Source organism: Microcebus murinus, chromosome 17 (assembly GCF_040939455.1).
Source record: "Microcebus murinus isolate Inina chromosome 17, M.murinus_Inina_mat1.0, whole genome shotgun sequence".
Classification (NCBI taxonomy): domain Eukaryota; kingdom Metazoa; phylum Chordata; class Mammalia; order Primates; family Cheirogaleidae; genus Microcebus; species Microcebus murinus.
Genome location: NC_134120.1, coordinates 22,706,037 through 22,724,701, shown reverse-complemented (window position 1 = coordinate 22,724,701; position 18,665 = coordinate 22,706,037). Strand labels below are relative to the sequence as shown.

The 18,665-nt window shown below is 40.2% G+C and overlaps 1 protein-coding gene, 2 long non-coding RNA genes and 1 other non-coding gene across 5 annotated transcripts in view; 3 read left to right on the top strand and 1 right to left on the bottom strand.

The window, feature by feature from the left end:
* The first annotated feature begins 1,920 nt into the window (after positions 1 to 1,920).
* LOC142861657 (uncharacterized) lies at positions 1,921 to 18,384 on the top strand. Its single transcript, XR_012912883.1, has 2 exons — positions 1,921 to 2,616; positions 15,530 to 18,384. It is a non-coding gene; the product is annotated as an uncharacterized LOC142861657 (long non-coding RNA).
* MYO5B (myosin VB) overlaps positions 8,262 to 18,665 on the bottom strand; it is a 283,722-nt gene continuing 273,318 nt past the window's right edge. For both annotated transcript variants that reach the window (XM_020282335.2, XM_075993885.1), the window contains 5 exons: positions 17,094 to 17,244; positions 15,571 to 15,856; positions 14,505 to 14,679; positions 12,959 to 13,039; positions 8,262 to 8,621 (listed from right to left, as the gene is read on the bottom strand). In XM_020282335.2, the coding sequence (XP_020137924.2) occupies positions 8,469 to 8,621; positions 12,959 to 13,039; positions 14,505 to 14,679; positions 15,571 to 15,856; positions 17,094 to 17,244 (846 nt within the window). In that variant the 3' untranslated portion in view covers positions 8,262 to 8,468. The remainder of the gene's footprint in view (positions 8,622 to 12,958; positions 13,040 to 14,504; positions 14,680 to 15,570; positions 15,857 to 17,093; positions 17,245 to 18,665) is intronic.
* Positions 8,267 to 12,509, top strand: LOC142861656 (uncharacterized). The gene is made up of 2 exons (XR_012912882.1): positions 8,267 to 8,350; positions 8,503 to 12,509. It is a non-coding gene; the product is annotated as an uncharacterized LOC142861656 (long non-coding RNA).
* LOC142861768 (U6 spliceosomal RNA) lies at positions 17,781 to 17,883 on the top strand. Its single transcript, XR_012912921.1, has one exon. It is a non-coding gene; the product is annotated as a U6 spliceosomal RNA (small nuclear RNA).

The window sequence follows — 18,665 nt, the reverse complement described above, 5'->3', positions numbered from 1 at the left end:
ACCCAAAGACACAAAAATAGCTCAACTACTCCTGCTGCCTTCTCATGCAGGGCCTTCATTGGCTCGTGTCTGAGGTGAAAAGGGCTTTGGCAGTTCTAACACACATGTATTCTGGGCCACTTAAAAACAACTAGGCCCAACTATAGGTCATCATCCAGGGAAAGCCTTTTGAAGGCCTAGTCAATTCTGGGGCAGATTTCTCCATTATATCACATGCATGGTGGTTCTCCTTTTGGCCTTCTCAGGAATCCCCTCTTGGTGGAGTGTGTGGTGTCGCGGCCTCTCTGAGACAAAGTACCCACCGTCTTGGACGTATCGGCCCTGACCAATAAGAAGCCACATTTCGCCCCCTCATCCTTCCTCTGCCGTACCCTTTATAGGAACAAGATTTGCTAGAACAATGGAATCTTCTAACTACCCAGCCTTTTCATTAGGGGGCCCACTGCTCAGGTACATCCAATATAACCCACATTTTTACAATAGATGACTAATTTGCCCATCTGGGTAGAGCTGTGGTCCATTAAGCAAGATAAATTAAAACATCTAAAATCTCTGTCTAGAACCAACTTAAAGTGGGACATATAGAACCTTGCCTGAGCCCATGGAACACTCCTGTATTCATTATCCCCGAAAAGAATAGTAAGTGGCATTTACTACAGGACCTAAGAGCTCTTAATGTTATTACAGTTCCTATGGGGCCCCTACAACCCTGTCTTCCCCAGCTGTCGTTAATTCAAAGAGATTGTCCTTTGATTATTGTAATTGATTTAAAGGATTGTTTTTTCACAATTCCTCTAACAAAAGACTGGGAAAGATTTGCCAGTTCCCGCCTGCTATCATCTATTATATGGATGACGTATTATTAGCAGCTCCTATTCAAGTGGAATTATCATTGTTGCTCATGTACAGACATATACTGCCGTCCATGGGCTGCAGATTGCCCCAGACAAAATACAGCTTACCCAACCCTGGCACTATCTTGGTTATCTACTTTGTGTTCACTGCGACCCCAACAAATAGCAACCTCCTTGCCTTCTACCCTGACACTACATTCATCACAACAACTTTTGGGACATGTGAATTGGATACGTCCCACTTTAGCAATTACTAACCAACAAATACATCATCTTACTGATACATAAAGGGTTATCCAGATCCATCTTCACCTCCTTCACTAACATCTATGGCATTACAGGAATTCTATGATATCAACAAAGCCCTTAATCATTGATAGCAGACAAACCCAACCCAGACAAACCTGTTCTTTTATTGCTCTTCAACACCCACTATCTCCAACTGCTCTTACAGGCCAGTTAACACCTTACATGCTCCTTTGGAATGGCTATTTCTACCTCTCCCTCCAAAACCTTTTCTCCCCTTCTAGATCTCTTTACCCCTTTGATTAAGGGACACTGTTTTACACGACAATTGCTTGGATTAGATCCACACACTATATAATTCCCTATTCCTAAAAACTGCTTCAAAGCAACTTTACATAATTCCTTACTTTGGCAATCAGCTCTTGCAGGTTATGTAGGTTCTCTTTCCTTCTGTTACCCCTCTGACAAGCTTCTCTCCACTCTTCTTCCTGTACAACTGCTTATAAAACTCTCCCCTACATCTCTTCCCGCCACCCGGACAGTGTTGTAGATGGCTCAGGATGATCATCTAAAGCAGGAATTGCATGGAAAGACTGATTCCCTGCACTCAACAAGCAGAATTAGGAGTGCTTATATTAGCTTTAAAAACATTTCCATATTTGGCCAAGTGCAGTGGCTCACGCCTGTAATCCTACCACTCTGGGAGGCTGAGGTGGGAGGATTGCTCAAGGTCAGGAGTTTGAAACCAGCCTGAGCAAGAGCGAGACCCTGTCTCTACTAAAAAGAAATTTCTGTCTCTACTAGAAAGAAATTAGCTGGACAACTAAAAATATATAGAAAAAATTAGCTGGGCATGGTGACACATGCCTGTAGTCCCAGCTTCTTGGGAGGCTGAGGCAGGAAGATTGCTTGAACCAGGAGTTTGAGGTTGCTGTGAGCTAGGCTGAACCCACGGCACTCTAGCCAGGGCAACAGAGTAAAACTGTCTCAAAAAAAAAAAATTTTTTTTTCCCATACAAAAAGGGGGACGTAGGGGCTGGGCCTAGAAGAAAGGATGATGGATGGATGGAAAGACTGTGAGCAGGGTGAATGAAGGGTCAGGTTGAAACACCTGCCCAAAGCTGCTTGTTTGAGCGCAAAGGTCAGCTGAAAACAGCTGACCTGTGTGGAAGTTGTTAAATTACCAAACGACCCTGACCCTTTGCACGTGTCCTTGGAAATAAATACGGGGAGGAACTTAGCTGAGGAGGCCATTTTCCCTTTAGATTTTGGTCTCTCCCCTTCTGTCTGTGTTTTGAGTAATTATTCATTCCTTTGCTACTGAGCTCAGGAGTGAAAAAGCAGCCGCAACGGTGCACGTTAGGTGAGCTGGCGTGGCCGCACGGTCTCAGAGTGTGGGGCCGTGAGTGAGCATGCCCTGTGACGATGGCAGCCTGTCCGGGGTGCGTCCCCACTTGGCACCCTGAGCTCCAGGGACAGGTTCTGGTCAGCTACAACTCTGAACTGGGATAAGCAGGTAAATGATTCATTTTATCAACATTTCTTAAATGCATAGCTCACATTTATTTCAGTGTTTAATACTAGAAGAGTTTGGGTCCTTAATAACAAGTTTGGTGATGTTTTGTGACCTGAAATATGCTGCAGGACTAAACTCTTAATTAGCCTATGGTAAAATTGGTTTCCTTACACATTGTTTTGATGAAAGTTGGAGTTTCCCAGAACCTATCGACAACGTTCAGTGAAGATTATAATACGAACATTTTTCTGTGTCATGAAACTTTTCAATAGTGGTTCCTAATGATGGGTGATTAAGGGCACCATCCCTGCAGATGTCTCGTTCTATAAATCTGGGTGAGGCCGGTTATGTGAATTTAAAAGATTTCCCCAGGTGATTTTGATGTGTGTTCCTACTTAACATACCAGTGTTTCCATATAGATGTTCACTTTCTGGGCTGTCTGCTTCACTGATCAATTTTTCTGTCTGCCAATCCCATACATCTTAATTTCAAGTCTCTGTAGCTGCTAGGTCTCTCTTTATAATAAGTCTCTGTAGCTGTCTTATCTTTGGGCATTTATTCTTCCATATATATCTTAGAATGAGCTTGTCAATTTTTAAATAAAAACAGTACTGAGATTTTGATTTCTAATCTACATATCAACTTGAGAACAACTGATGACCTTTTTGTGGTATGGAGTCTTTATCCACATATATAATTTCTCCATTATTTGTCATTAATGTTTTTCATTTTGTATTTCTCCATACAGATCTTGTAAATATTTCCCCACTGATTATTTTTTATTTCAGCATATTTTGGGGGTACAAATGTTAAGGTCACGTAATTGTCCTTGCCCCCCCCTTGAGTCAGAGTTTCAAGTGTGACTGTCCCCCAGACGGTGTGCCTCACACTCATGTATGTATATACCCATCCTTTCCTGCCCCCCTTCCATCTTCCCGACACATGATAAATGTTGTTCTTATATGTCCACTTAGGTGTTGATCAGTTAATACCAATTTGCTGGTGAGTACATGTGGTGCTTGTTTTTCCATTCTTGGGATATTTCACTTAGTAGAATGGGTTTCAGCTCTATCCAGGAAAATACAAGAGGTGCTATATCACCATTGTTTCTTAAAGCTGAATAGTACTCCATGGTATACATATACCATATTTTATTAATCCACTCATGTATTGATGGGCACTTGGGTTGTTTCACAACTTTGCAATTGTGAATTGTGCTGCTATAAACATTTGAGTGTAGGTGTCTTTTTTATAGTGTCTTTTGTTGTTTTCGGTAGATGCCCAGTAGTGGGATTGCTGGATCAAATGGTAGATCTACTTGTATCACTTTAAGGTATCTCCATATTGCTTTCCACAGAGGTTGAACTAGTTAGCAGTCCCACCAGCAGTGTATGAGTGTTCCTATCTCTGCGCATCCACGCCAGTATTTGTTTTGGGATTTTTTGATAAAGGCCATTCTTACTGGAGATAAGTGATATCTCATTGCAGTTTTGATTTGCATTTCCCTGATGATTAGAGATGTTGAGCATTTTTTCATATGTATGTTGGCCATTCTGTCGTCTTTTGAAAAGTTTCTGTTCATGTCCTTTGCCCACTTTTTGATAGGATTGATTTTTTTTTTTTTCCTTGATTTCCCTGAGTTCTAAATAGATTCTAGTTATTAGCCCCTTATCGGATGTGTAGCTTGCAGAAATTTTCTCTCATTCTGTAAGTTGTCTGTTTGCTCTCATGATAGTTTTCCTGGCTGTGCAGAAGCTTTTTAGTTTCAGGTCCCATTTATTTATTTTTGTTGCTGGGATTGCCTTTGGCGTCTTCATAAATTCTTTGCCTAGGCCAATGTCTAGAAGAGTAGAAATAATCTTTCCTTTTTCCTCTAGAATTCTAATAGTTTCATACCTTATTTAGGTTTAAGTCTGTTACCCAGCGTCAGTTGATTTTTGTGAGAGGTGAAAGATGTGGATCCTGCTTCCGTCTTCTACATGTGGCTAGTGGTTCTGGTTTCCCCAGAACCATTTACTGAATAAGGATTCTTTGCCCCAGTGTATGTTTTTGTCTGCTTTGTTGAAGATTACATGGCTATGTGAGAATGGTTTTATATCTGGGTTCTCAGTTCTGTCCCATTGATTTTTTTTTTTTTTTTTAATGCCATATCTACCACATGCTATGTTGTATGATTGGCTCTATCTCTTGGCTTTTTATTCTGTTTCCTTGATCTACTAGTCTTTTCCTACACCAAAATTGCCTTGAATTCCCCATCTTTTGGACCCTAGTATGCCCACCCCTGGTTTAAATGATCATGATGCATGTTTGAATATAGGCTCCAGAATGAAGTTTCTTAAGAAAGCATCAAAAGTAAACTTTTCAGCCAATGTGTAGCTGCAGAGCTTTAAATTTTTAGATTTGGCACACTACTTTATTTATTCAAAAGTATTTATTTCCACAAACTGTTATCCAGTGGCTATTACAAGCATTTTTCTATAAACAAGGGTGTAGTTTACAGATTTGTTCAAAATGGAAAAATATTTTCATCAGCAGTAATTTTGTTGGTTCGATTTACCCCTGAATATGATGTGAACTCTTTCAGAGAGAGAGACCTTCATCTAAACATCAGTTGGTGGGAAAATGTTATATCCAAGTCTAGATTATTCTGATACAGTGCCACCTTAGAAACTAATTTCATTTGATCCCCTTTATTAGAAATTTAAGGAAAAACAATCTGTATCTAATGGTCTCTATAATAAAAAACTCCAGTCCTATGTTTTATTGTCATTGGCATTAATATCTAATTTTCTATACCCTGTAATTCTAATTATGGCACCAATATGTACAAAAAGTGAATTATGGTTATTTGGCTCATGCAGCAAATTAATCTGAGAAATTGACCACAAATATTTTGTGAAGAAAAACTGTAGGGTCCTGCCCCATGCTGTCACATTTAGTAACCAGTTTAGTCATGTGGGCATTTATACAAATGCTTCAATTTAGGATACCCTTGCTGCCCATATTATGGTCAAGTGTATGAAACAACTTACTTTACACAAAAGAAATGGATTCTCATTTGTTACTACAATCTTAATGCATTAAGGCTCTAAGTAAATATTTGATGAATTGATGGTATCAGTGTTAATCTTTTTCTAAATTTTCCAAGCTCCTAGTTTGTACAAGAGCCTTAAAATTTAATACTGGAAAGCCAAGAGAAGCAACTCCCACTGGCATGCACCATGGAAAGGGAGAGAAAAAGGTCTACTTTTTGAATCTAATCTGCTTCCTAGGTGAGCCTACAGGTACCAAAACTAATTGCAGCGATGATGGCACAGGGAGAATGCATACAGGTCCTATGCTTGTCAACTTCAGCAACAATTCATGTGCACATACACATGACTATAGGTAAACAGGTCCCATGTAATACTTAAACTGGTCTGTAAATATTTGATTAAGTAACCTTTAAAATGCTTCTAATGTTTCACAAAGGACAGCTCAGAACTCTACCATATTACATTGAACATTAAAATTCTTCCCACAACACTTATTTCAGCAAAACAATTGATAAGTCAGTTGTCTTATTAACTGCTGAAGGCACATAGTGAGAAAAGTATCAACTAAATTTTAAATATTAAAAAATATTTAATGCAGAGTTAAACTTTCATGTTGAATTAGGTTAAGTCATTACTGATTTCATGATGTTAGAAAGTGAGCTGAACTTTTAAAAATGCAGAGAATAAAAGTGCTAACAAGTTTATGGAAATTTCCCTAAAGATGCTTCTTCTGGCCTCCAAGTATTGTTAAATAGGATGGATCTAAACATAAGTAACCAATTATGTATTTTGTTTAGTCATTTATAAATTAAGTAGAGTTCCAGTGAAATACCCTTACTCTTGCCATTTCTTAGGCTAAGTAGAGGACTATAAGGTTCCACCCCCGTTATCCTAATTGCTAAGTTTATTCAGTGAGCCCTTGGCACCTAGCGAATAACCAGTGACAGTAGAGTAGTGACCCAAAGAGATGGAGAGAATGGTGGTGTAAGACAAGGACAGTAAGCCATCGTCTTTGTGGAATCACTGTAGTCAAAACTCCTTCACACTCTAAAAGAGGCATTTTTGGTTACCTTTAAGATTAAGGACAGTCCTTACATGACAGACTGTTTCAAACTAAAGTGCATCAAAAAGCAAATCATACTTCGTAACCCACCTTAAAGAGGTAGCCACAAACCCAATTGTGTTAGACTGGACTTCCAAAGTCAGTGTGTGGGCCCACAGGGTGGGTGTCGTGGACATCGGTAATTGTGTAACAGAGACACAGTTCTGTGCAGAGACCCAGGAGAAGGCAGGCTGTTTAATGTGGACGGGGAGGGATGATGCCCATAATGACTGATCTGGACATGACTGTCAGCAGCCTTAACCCAGGCGCTGTGCTTTCTGGCCCCAGCAGGTGAGTAAGCTGAGCTCTAAGGGCATGGTACAGAAGGTTGCTTAGGGCTTGAGGTGTGCTGCATGCCCAACGGCCTTATTAAGTTAGGTGGTTGAGTAAAAGGTTGATGGAGTGTTCTACTTCAAATTCATGGAGAAATTCTTTTTTGCTGTAATATAAAGGCTGTTCCTATCATGGGAACAGCATGCTGTTATCAGTATGGAAAAGGTAATAAAAAAATGGGTAGAAAGACTATGTAAGGTTTTCCAATTGAACGCTTGCTTTTGAAGAGTCCAAACAAAAAATTCTAAGGGCAGCTAACATTCTAAGCCTGTTATCACTATTGAATACGTTTTTAAAATCTTTATTTCGTAGCAGAGATACTTATGATTGTTTTGTGGTAAATTTGAAAAATGTTGAAAATAGCCTGTAAGGGGAAAGTTGACCTAAGCTATTTTATTCTTTAGGGGGAAAAAACCTCACAAACCTTTGTATAATATTATAATCACTGAATGGTTTATTTTAAAAGGTCTTTCAAATGATCTCATTCTCTCAAAATTAATAATTAGGAAATCACTGATAACCTCAAAAAAAAAAAATGATCTCATTCTCAAGCTGAAGTTTGTTTTCCTTTACTATTTTGGTGGTCTGGAAGAGTATTTAATGATGTGATGCTCTTAGTGGAGGTCAATAGCATTGACTTGTTTGGTTTTTATATCCAGAAATAATTTGTGAAAGTTTTGTTGGACTTGGCAAGTGTATGGATTAGCATCAGAAACAAGTTTTTTTGTGTGTTGCTCACATTTTAAATTTGGGACAGCATTTTTAACAGAATTCTTACATAAACCTAAGACAAGGGTTTGTACACATCAGGAATTGGGACTTCTAATTTTGCTTCAGAAACCAATATTCAAAATGTTTGGTCTAGAATTCAATTACACCATTGTTTTTGTATCACCAGCCATTAACTACTACTGGGAAACCTCAAAAGGCCCAGACTCTTTTTTTTTTAAATACCACCAACTCTCTCACAAGTTTATCAACCTGGGATATGTCAGTATATGCCATTATCATGGTTATTAGTACCATTAAGTCTTGTGAAGGCAATTTATGTGACTTATACATTTTTAAATATATGCAAAGATCAAAACTAGGCAGCTTTCATTTTACAGAACTGGTACCTTTTATAGGGCCTGGCTGTGGATGATGATGTGTTAGATTGAAATCAAGCTTAAACTTCCATATTTCAAGTGCTTTTATTCTGAGCAGTAGGTACAAAAAATAACGAGATGTATCTTATGCTGTATAGTTCAGTATGCTCCACAGGCTGTCAATCTCTGATCTGCCTTTACCAGATTTAACTGATGCTTGAATTCACTTTACTGTATATGCTTCCCTGTTGCTAGCACTGGGTAGAGGAAGCTGACATGAGAAATGTGCGTCTTCAGACTTCATTGAGGAACTCCAGATTGAGACAGGCTGGGATGTGGATTGAGTCCATGGTCAGAGAAGATGGATTAAATGGAAACAAAACAGGAAACATGTGCTTGGAGTCTAATAGCAGTTGCTGAGGGTCATTGCGCTCTTGTAGTTGTGCCTATGGGGAAGAATAAAACCAAGTCTTAGTACACCTAAAATTGGCATAGATCATGGACAGATTTCTAAGATAATTAGGTAAGAATTTAGGAGCAGGAGAATGTGGTCTCCCTCCCTGAGGTATTTAGTAGGAAGGGAAGCCCTTGTTTGGGCTTCTCGGAGATCGGGTGACTATAAGCACTCTTCCAATTCTAGCATTCTTTATAAAATCTATTTCATAGAAATACATCTCAGGTACAAATCAGGTGGAGAGGCACTATAGTGAAATGGTTAAGGGCAGGGGTTTTTAGAGGTAAACAGCCTGACCTCTAATTCTGGTACCAGGCTGGGCAAATTCTTGAATCTTTTTATAACAGTTTCCCCAGTTGTCGAATGGAATGGAGAAGAGTAACATCACATTAAAATGGCAGAGTAGGAAGCTCTAGGGGTAGGTCTCTCCCCTGAAGCAACCATTGAGCTGGAAAGAGTGATCTCGGAACTCTCAAACCTGACTGGACACTATAACCACCAGGAGAGAGTGCTTGCGGAAGGGACAGGCCAGTGATCTCTGCTAAGATAGCAGTGTGTGTGGACCAGCTACCGTCCCACATTCTTTAGCCCCCTGTAGCTATGGGGATAGCACCCATCTTCCTGAACAGTTGGCAGTGGCTTCCCTTGATGGCATCATGGGAAGCCACGCATTTTAAGAAAAGTGCAATAACTGTGAAATGAAAAATTCATGAAAGGAGTTCAACAGACTTGAGCAGGAAGAAAGGCTCAGTGAACGTGAAGGTAAAGCTATTGAAATAATCCAGTCTCAGAAAAGAATGAGTAAAAATGAACAGAGCCTGAGGGAACCTATGGTACATCAAGTGTACTAACAGAAGTACCAGGGAGAAAGGGGCAGAAAATAATATTTAAAGAGATAATGCCTGAAAACTCCCCAGATCTGATAAAAACAGGTATATACACATCCAAAAAGGCTAACAAACTCCAGTTGTTGAAACTGCAATGTATTATATAATGGGAATATTATTCAGTCATTGAAAAAAGGAATGACATTCTTATGCATTCTGCACCATGGATGAACACTGAGACCATTGTAAGTGAAATGAGCCAGACCTGAAAGATTATTCTATATATTTCACATAAGTGTAATAATAGACAACTGCATAGAGCAGAAAGTAGAGGAAAGGTTTACCAGGGACTGCAGGGAAAGGGAAATAGGAAGTTATTGCCCCAATGCGTAGAGTTTGGGGTGATGAGAGAATCTGGAAAGAGGTAGTGGTGGTGGTTACATAACATTGTGAATGTACTTAACCACTTCGGGACTAGCGTCGACTATAGTTGTCAGCCACAGATGAATGTGCACAGCCCAGCGTCGACTATAGCCAACAGCTTTTGCTTTTATCTCTGCAGTTGCAGAGTGTGTACGTTCAGCTAATAAGTTACTATGAATCTGTGACCTTTTAACAAGTCCTTAGTAGGAATTATTATAGTTATTTTCCTAAAGCGGCCTGTAAAGTAAAACAAGCTTTCAGTGCTTTAAAGCCTTCATCACACAAAAGCAAAACGGATTCATCATCAATGCACAGCACAAACGATCGGGCGGACTATGAGTGCCAGCTGTGGGCAAGGTTTCCAGGCAGGTGAGCGTGGGACCGAAGTGGTTAATACCACTGAATTGTACACTTAAAAATGGTTGAAGTGGTAAAACACCCCAAAAACAGGATGGAGAGAGTGCCATTCTCATAGAGCTGTGAAGATCAAAGGAGTTAAGGAGTAAAGCACCGAGTACAGTGGCTGGCGCGTGGTAAATGCTGTATGTGCTATCAGCAGCAGCTTTGATATGCTCCGGTGTTCTCCTGCCTATGCATTAACTGCTTAACTTCTGAACTGTGGATTTCAGATCGGAGCTCTACTTTTATAAAGGTGATTGAAACTAGGGTTAATTGCAGGAATGCTGAATAAAGGGGAAAAAATATCCTGATGTGAAAACACAAAATCCATTTTTATTAAACCTTGAAGTAGGCTCAGGTCAGTAAATACATGGTAGCATTTGAAAAGTGCTGGGAAGCAGGCTTCTAGAATGGAATCGGCTTGAGCAGAGGATTGTGGGTTGGCTCTACAGTGTGAGGGGAAACTAGACTTGCCCACATTTTCATCAGTTTCCTAGATAACGAAAGCACTGCTTCAATTTCTAGGTGTCAGTCCCAACGTGCCCATATGTTTGGCATCTTGAAAGATGAGTGAAAATTTTAAACAGATATTTAGGAAGGAACAGGCAACAAGCCTCACTCCTCAAGGTATCTGAGGGCTCTGGGGTGAGCTGGCAGAAGGATCTCTCTGGGATCCTTGATAGCTCACGTTCATCCCGCTCTGGGCTTTGCTGCATTTAGTACAAACCTATCACACAGCATATGAAAATGTATTAAATATGAACAGGCAGAAGGCTCTGGAAAAAATCATTTTAATAGCACTTTAAGATCCTTTCATTTCTCTGTATTAGTCAGATTTAGCAGTAGGCTTTATTATCTAAGGGTTTGAAGAAATTTTAAAGGATTAAAGGAGAATATAAAAATGGGGCAATAAAGGCTGCTTGGTGGGAACAATGTGCATTGCTTTGGCAATGTATGTATCAAAGACCCTGACTCCACCAGAATGTAATATATCAACATGGCAAAACTGCACTTGTACCCTATGAATATATACTAATAAAAAATTACAATTCAACAGCAAAAGCTGTGTATAAATTTAATCAATTGAAATTCACAAGGAAGTTGTTTCACAGAAATCCTCTTGTGAATCCGTTAGTGAATTTAGCAGCTCCCTCAAATTTACACTTATAAAGGTCAGTATATACTGCCCATAGTGCCCAAGAAACAGTTTGCTTTAACAAGTAACTTGTATGTGAGTTCAAGTGTAGGAGGGTAGGATGGATAGTTCAGTTTCTTCTGCTGGCCAAAATTTTATGATTGCTAGACACTGAAATTTATTACTGAGACTCAGAATCTGATGGTACATATTTTCAGAGAATATCTGACCCTTAACCTCCATTAACATTTTTCCTGTGTCCTTAATTCACTAAACCTGCAGTCTAACTTGGCATGTATTTTTTGACCTGAATTCTCTTCTCAAACAGTGCTGTTGCCAATTTATAAGCAGTTACAGTTCTCCCTCTGATGTGTCTCAGATATTAAAAAAACAAATTAAAACTTGTGCTTTTGTCTGTGTAAATTATCAAACCCTCCATAAAAATCCAGAGTGGGTCCAGGGTCAGATACAGCTCAGTGGTTTCTCTTCTTTCATCAAACTCTTCCCCCTTTCAGCAGTTGACTATGTGTATATCCTAACTGGATCCTTCCAATCAGTGCTACCCCGGCCCTGTTAATATGTCCAGGTTGGTGAGTCTGCCTGCTCCTTGGTGGCCTGTGTCTTTAACAACCTATTGCATTTCTCCACTGCCCTTGAGAGAACCCCCTTCAGTCTGACTCAGTATCCCCTCCGCCCCTGTTCTCTACTTAGACACGAGGCTAAAGTGCATTTACTCTCTGCCATCACTCTTTTCAGACCCTCTTCGTATATCTTTTGATCTCTACATTGAAACACTGTAAGGATAAAATCCTAAGCGTACTCCAAAGGGAACAGCTTCTTACACAAAGGCCCCATGATTTCTCAAGGTCCTTCAGTGTCTTTCACAAACCTCCCTCTGGTTCCCTTCTCCTGATTTCTCCTCTGATCACTTTCCCCTCCCACCTTGTTAGTCCTTGTGTATGTGTAATCGTGGGGGAAGTGTGCCCTATGTTTTGAGTCATTGCAGTGTTATTTTAATGCTGTCGGTTATAGTTACATGTGAAGGTCATTCAGCCAAAATCACCTTGGGCTCAGCTTGAGGAAGCTCATCTTTAAGACAAGCAGATTGAAATAATCATTTCTCTAATACCTTTTCTTTCAAGGGCATTCGTAAGGGCAAATACTGTAAATCTTAGAGACAAGTTTTAAGAGCTCATATTGTCTCCTTAAAAGAACGTTTCTTAGTTCCATCTGTGGGTAGGGTTGATATGCTACTGTGTTCATTCCATTTGGTGCTGCGGTTCAGTAACAGGCCAGTGGCAAATGAAACAATACTTAGACTATGTCTATAATCTGAGAGGCAGATTATAAAAGTTGAGTTTTCTATTGTGTATATAATGTTATTCATGGGGTGATATGATTCATATTTACCTAAACAGAAAGCCTAGAAATGTAAGGTCTTCTACTGTATAATGTAATCAATATGTTAAGAGGTTAAAAACCTATATTTTCCATTTCTATTATAGTTTTAGACTAGGACTTTATAAAATTAATGTTATAACTCACCTGAATTGTTCGTATAAAGGCCACTGTTACTCGTTCTTCAAATTCATTCAAAGGAGTATAAAGGTTTAAAATTTTGACAATCTGTTGGAATAAAAACAAAATTGAGCACAGAGCTAAATGAACGTAAGGCAACCTTTGAATTTTAAGGAATGAGACACTGGTACAAGAGTACCATCCTCTTTAGACAGGACCCATAGCCTAGAGGGAGCTGGACTGATGTTTGCATTAGGAGGCCCTAGCCAGCAACCTAGAGCCCTTAGTTTGCCTGGTGGATCTGAGCCCTCTTACCATATCCACGTCTCCCACATATCTACCTGCCTCACCCTGAATGCTTGATGGTATAGATACCGAGGAATTTAGAAAACTGAAGCCTGAAATCCTTGGCTTTTTATCTACAGGGTGTCCCAAAAGTCACCATACATAGGGAAATTGTAGCTAAATGTACCTTTACTTACAAAATACTCATTATAAAATCTTTCCTTTATATGGAGACTTCGGGACACCCTGTATTAATACTACTTTTAAGGGTGTCTTCCAAAGAGTACTAGGGATCTTACTTTAGGTATTGTTAAACATGACCTATCTCTCCCCACCAACCCCCCCCCACAAAAATCATTTGTAAATGAAATTTTCTTATTTGAACAGGAGATAATCTTTTATCTGCCTATCAATAGTTTTAGGAGAAGTAGCCTGCCCCAATGCAATGCCAGTTGCCTTCTAGAAGTAAACTTTTACAATACCTTTTACTTTCATAAGAGGTAGGAAGTTTGGATTTACAGAAGGGAGTTTTCTTAATTTGATACTTAACCTTTTAGTAGTTAGTGGAGGAGGTAAGGAAAGGTATGTTTACTTTGCTATACTGAGTTGGGATTTTGGTTTTTTTTTTTTTTTTTTTGGTGATCAGGAAGATGCATCATTTGATTTGGAAAAGACTTGTCAAACTTCCTTGTGCTGGTCTCTATGGCCACATAGGCACATTTATGATGGAAGGCAAGGTCTCCCTGCGTTTCAATTCCTCCCTTTCTGTAGGCTGGAATCTCTCTCTGACATGGTATAAGTTTTGGGTGGAAAAGGAGAGTAACATTTAACTGCCTCTAGGTTCTTAATGACTTCATTTGAAGCAATGTAAATAGAGTGTGAGTAGAAATGTGACCATGTTGATATTATAATTGTGAAAATAAATGCTTGATGGTGCCAATTTCTGAAAATTTTTCAGTTTCTAAGTAAGAAACATTTCAGAATTCATTGTTTTAAAAGAGTTCTTACCTAAGCTTGATGTTTTGTGGGTTCACTATCTTACGTGAGCAAGAGGGATTAGAGAATCACTAGAAAACAGTATCTGCAGCATCTCATTTCACAGACCACAGTGGTCTTCAGTTCACCTGGGAACATCCCATCAGCTGCCAACTTCAGACTTGTGTCATTAGGGACAGATAAATGCTGGGAGTGCAACACTCAAAACAGAACCACTGGCAAGAACAGATTTGAAATGGAGGCTGGGCTTGCTCAGGGTACCGTGGTCAACAGAGGTGTAGAATGACCGTACCTGCTGGGTACTGAGGGAGGTACACAGGGAACAGATGGCCTCTGCGTCCTCTTGGGTTTTCTTCTTTAATTGCAGGAGTTGAGCTGCCTGGATCAGAGGCTCCATGGTCTGAACTGCTCCACTCTGGTGAAGGTTTCTTCCCCGGAGCCACTCCTCAAGTTGACTTATGTTGTACCTTAGCCACGTGTAAAGAGTGAACTGTGTTAGGCTCGTCCTTCTAAGTCACTGGGATGAGGACACCTGTTTTGCAGGCTAGTTGCAACTAGTGTCATCATTCTCCTCACCTTAATTACCTCACATGGTTTTAAAAGCTTGACAAATGCCTGGCACTATTTGTTGAATTAAAAGTTAATGGGTGGCCGGGCGCTGTGGCTCACGCCTGTAATCCTAGCTCTTGGGAGGCCGAGGCGGGCGGATTGCTCAAGGTCAGGAGTTCAAAACCAGCCTGAGCGAGACCCCGTCTCTACTATAAATAGAAAGAAATTAATTGGCCAACTGATACATATATAAAAAATTAGCCGGGCATGGTGGCGCATGCCTGTAGTCCCAGCTACTCGGGAGGCTGAGGCAGAAGGATCACTCGAGCCCAGGAGTTTGAGGTTGCTGTGAGCTAGGCTGACGCCATGGCACTCACTCTAGCCTGGGCAACAAAGCGAGACTCTGTCTCAAAAAAAAAAAACAAAAAAAAGTTAATGGGGAAAAATAGGCATTAAATATGTTGAATCAAAACAATTTATATTTAACATTTTGCAAACATAATTTATGCTTCAATGGAGGCTTCATGCCTCTTAACTCATCGATGGTTCTGACCAATCCATATTGGTCAGACCCCATTTACAGTCTTACAAGTATGTAAATGTCTTTAAGCTTTGAACTAATTTGTTTACCAAGTCACCATATCTGTGTTTGATGGGTTTCACCAACAAATAAAAAGGTGATGGATTTGAGTCATGCACTGACTGCGGAAAGGACGATCAGATGTGGATTTCATTTTTAGAAACAACTGTCTTTTGTTCTGATTCTAGCTACTGTCGAGCAGGGGCCCACTCCACTCCGCCCGTCTCACCTGAGCTGCATGCCTGTGCTCCACGAGCACACGTCCTTCCGCAGAAGCAGGTTGTTGAGAGTCACTGCGTTGATCATGTAGAAAAGCTGTTTGAACACCTGCATGATGATCTCAGGGTCCAGGCCCTGGTCACACAGGACTGTATGGAAGGAATTCATCTGGCGGATGATGGCCTCCAGGCAGTACGAGTTCTCCCCATCCACCATGCTGGAGGAGCGCTTCCGGTAGCCCGTCGGCTTCACTCCAGAGAGACCCTGAATGCTCTCGTTTTCCAACATGGCAGAAACTGGAAGAGAAGCATGATTGGAGAAGCTTGCAGGTTCCCCAACAACAAGATCTGTTTTTGGACCACTCAGATCATTTAGTACTCGGGGCTTTAGCAGTGATACCAACTGGAGGTATACAATGCTCAGGAACTTTTGGCAAAGAATTTCTAATGTAGTGGTCTCTATATGGTATAAAATAGCTGCTGTCCAAATTTTCACTTAAATTTATGGGTGGTGAGACAAAGATAATGAACATGTACCAGTTTGATTCTGTACTGCCTGTGCTGAGTCTAAAGTTTGGAATTGAGCAACTTGGGTATAGTTCTGGCCCAGCCACTGACTATGTAAATATCAGGTTCAAGTAAATATTGGCAGCACTTAACTGTGGGCCAATGTTCAGTATCTTTTAATCTTCCAACAACCCTGAGGGTACCAACTGTTTTACTGATAAGGAATTGAGGCATACAGAGGTTAATTTGCCTAGCTTCATACTGCTAGGAAGTGGCAGGGTTAGGATTTGAACCTGGGTTTGTCTCACTCCAGAATTGGTGCCATTAACTGTCACATTCTGAACTATGAAGTATCTCCAGCTTGGTAAGTCAGTTCTCCCCCAGGCTGGTGCCTTATAAGATTGCCAGACAGGAAGGAGGATTTGGAACAAACCTATCCCCCCAGTATTTCTGGATCGGTCAGGTGTGCAATTCACCCCTAACCTGTATAGTAAGAACCTGGGGAAAGCAATACATGCAGGTTCAAGTACAGTTACCTTCCCAGCCTTTGTGGAACACAGTAAGGCATATACACATTATTTGCTAACTTAAAACGTAGCTGTTATTTCTCAATTCTGATTTCATGTTCAGTGCCCCAGTACACTTTGTACACAGTAAGTGTTCAATAAATACTGATCACATAGTGCTTACTGCTATGTTCTTTCACATGAATACAATGTTTTTCATGAATAAAGTACATAATGGGTTTGCAGTTATACCTTTTGAGTTAATATTACCTATTTGGAAGCACAATACAGTGTAATACAGAAAGAAACAAAGGGAAAGTCATCTATACTCTTACCCTTGTTTCATGAATTTTTATGGAATGATGTTGAAAATTTCCCAGCTCTTCAGCACAATGTGCACACAACCTCAGGTGCCTTCATTACAAATGTCCTGGCTATCTGGAGGCCATGGTTAATATATTTGGTTCCCTACAATTGGGGGTGCTTATCACAATAATGGGGATCTCCTGTTGCCAGCTTACCTATCATAGGCTGCAACACGCCCTCCGCAATTTTAATGAGCTGCTGGTAGATCTGAATGGAAAGGTCACTCAGCACCTGGCGGTATTCAGTGAGGTCAAAGTTCTTCAGACAGTGTTCGTTCTGCTTTGCCGTATTCTGAGTCATGAAGCCCTGCAGGGGCAGAGAGGTGCATCACTGAGGTTCTGGGGCTCTGGTTGCTTTGGCAATCTTCTATTTGGGGGGCCCTACCCAGGCCTTCTCTGTATGATGTTTATAAAACCCTGACAGTACTTTGAGGCCTCACTGATGACCCTTGAACTTGAAGGTAATGCAAAAACTCAACATGATAGAGAAATCAGAACTGTGTAAGTAAAAAGGCCTAAATCATTTAGTCCAAATCCCTGAGGTGAAGTGATTTCCCTAAGGTAGCAAAACTCAGATTGGTGCCAGGTCCCGAGAAAAAAGGGTCTGTGCTTTCTGCCTCTTTATCCAGTGCTCTCTCCAATATACCAGGTCACTCTAAGATGTTATACATAGTCCCTAAAAGAGTATGGCCATGCACCAGATTGTATGTTTGCGTAACACATTTTATACAGATCACTGGGTATCAGAACTAACAGGTGAGCCAAAATGATTCCATAGCTACAACACTGTCCTCTTAACTTTCTGTATAAACAAGATGAAACATGAAAGTTAACAGAATTGCTGTGCTTGCTCTGGCAGCACATATGCTAAAATTGGAACAATAGAAGATTAGCATGGCCTCTGTGCAGGGGTAACACAAAAACTTCTGAAATGTTCCATATTTTGCCCCAGTCCTGGAGAGGTCATCTCACTGATTAAACAAAGTGAGAAAAAGCAAAATGGGTGGCACCTAACATTGAAATTGTGATTTTTCACTAAAAAAAAAAAAATGCTAATATCGAAAGGATTCATGTGTCTAATGCCCTCTTTATTCAGGGCAAGGAAAACCAACAGCAGCTAAAAAGATCCGTGTTCTCAAGAGGGTGATGAACCCCAGCAAAGTCTCTTGTGCCATGTCAAATAACAAAGCCATCTTTAATAAAAAACAAAAGCAGGCAGAAGAGGGAATAATGGTAATCCCCAAAACACATTCACATTCAGTCTTTTAGATTACACAGATCTGATTATGCTGTGGTTCAAGTCTCGTCCCTGAGAATATAAACATGTGTAACAACAGCTTGACACAATGCAGTCCTTGGTCCTGCCCTAGCCTTTCATAACATTCCATTTAGAATATATGTAACATTGGGTAAAGTGATGAACCTCAATAAAACAATATTAAATGTAGTTCTAAGTTTAAAGTAAATGCTTCTATATGATAATGTGCTTACATAACAGAAGGCATCTGAAGGTTTGAAATGAATGCCACATCAACCTTTAACCCATCCCTTTCATAATCAAATAAAGTTCTGATTCTTATGAAAGACATGGAGCCAGGGCACATTCCAGAGAAGGTAAGACTGCCTGCCACGGCCCATCCTTTTATTCTTCCGGAGAGAAGAGTCTGTCAGAATTCGTTCTGGCACAGAAGATGGAATGAGGCTTTAAAACTTGTTATACTATTTTGG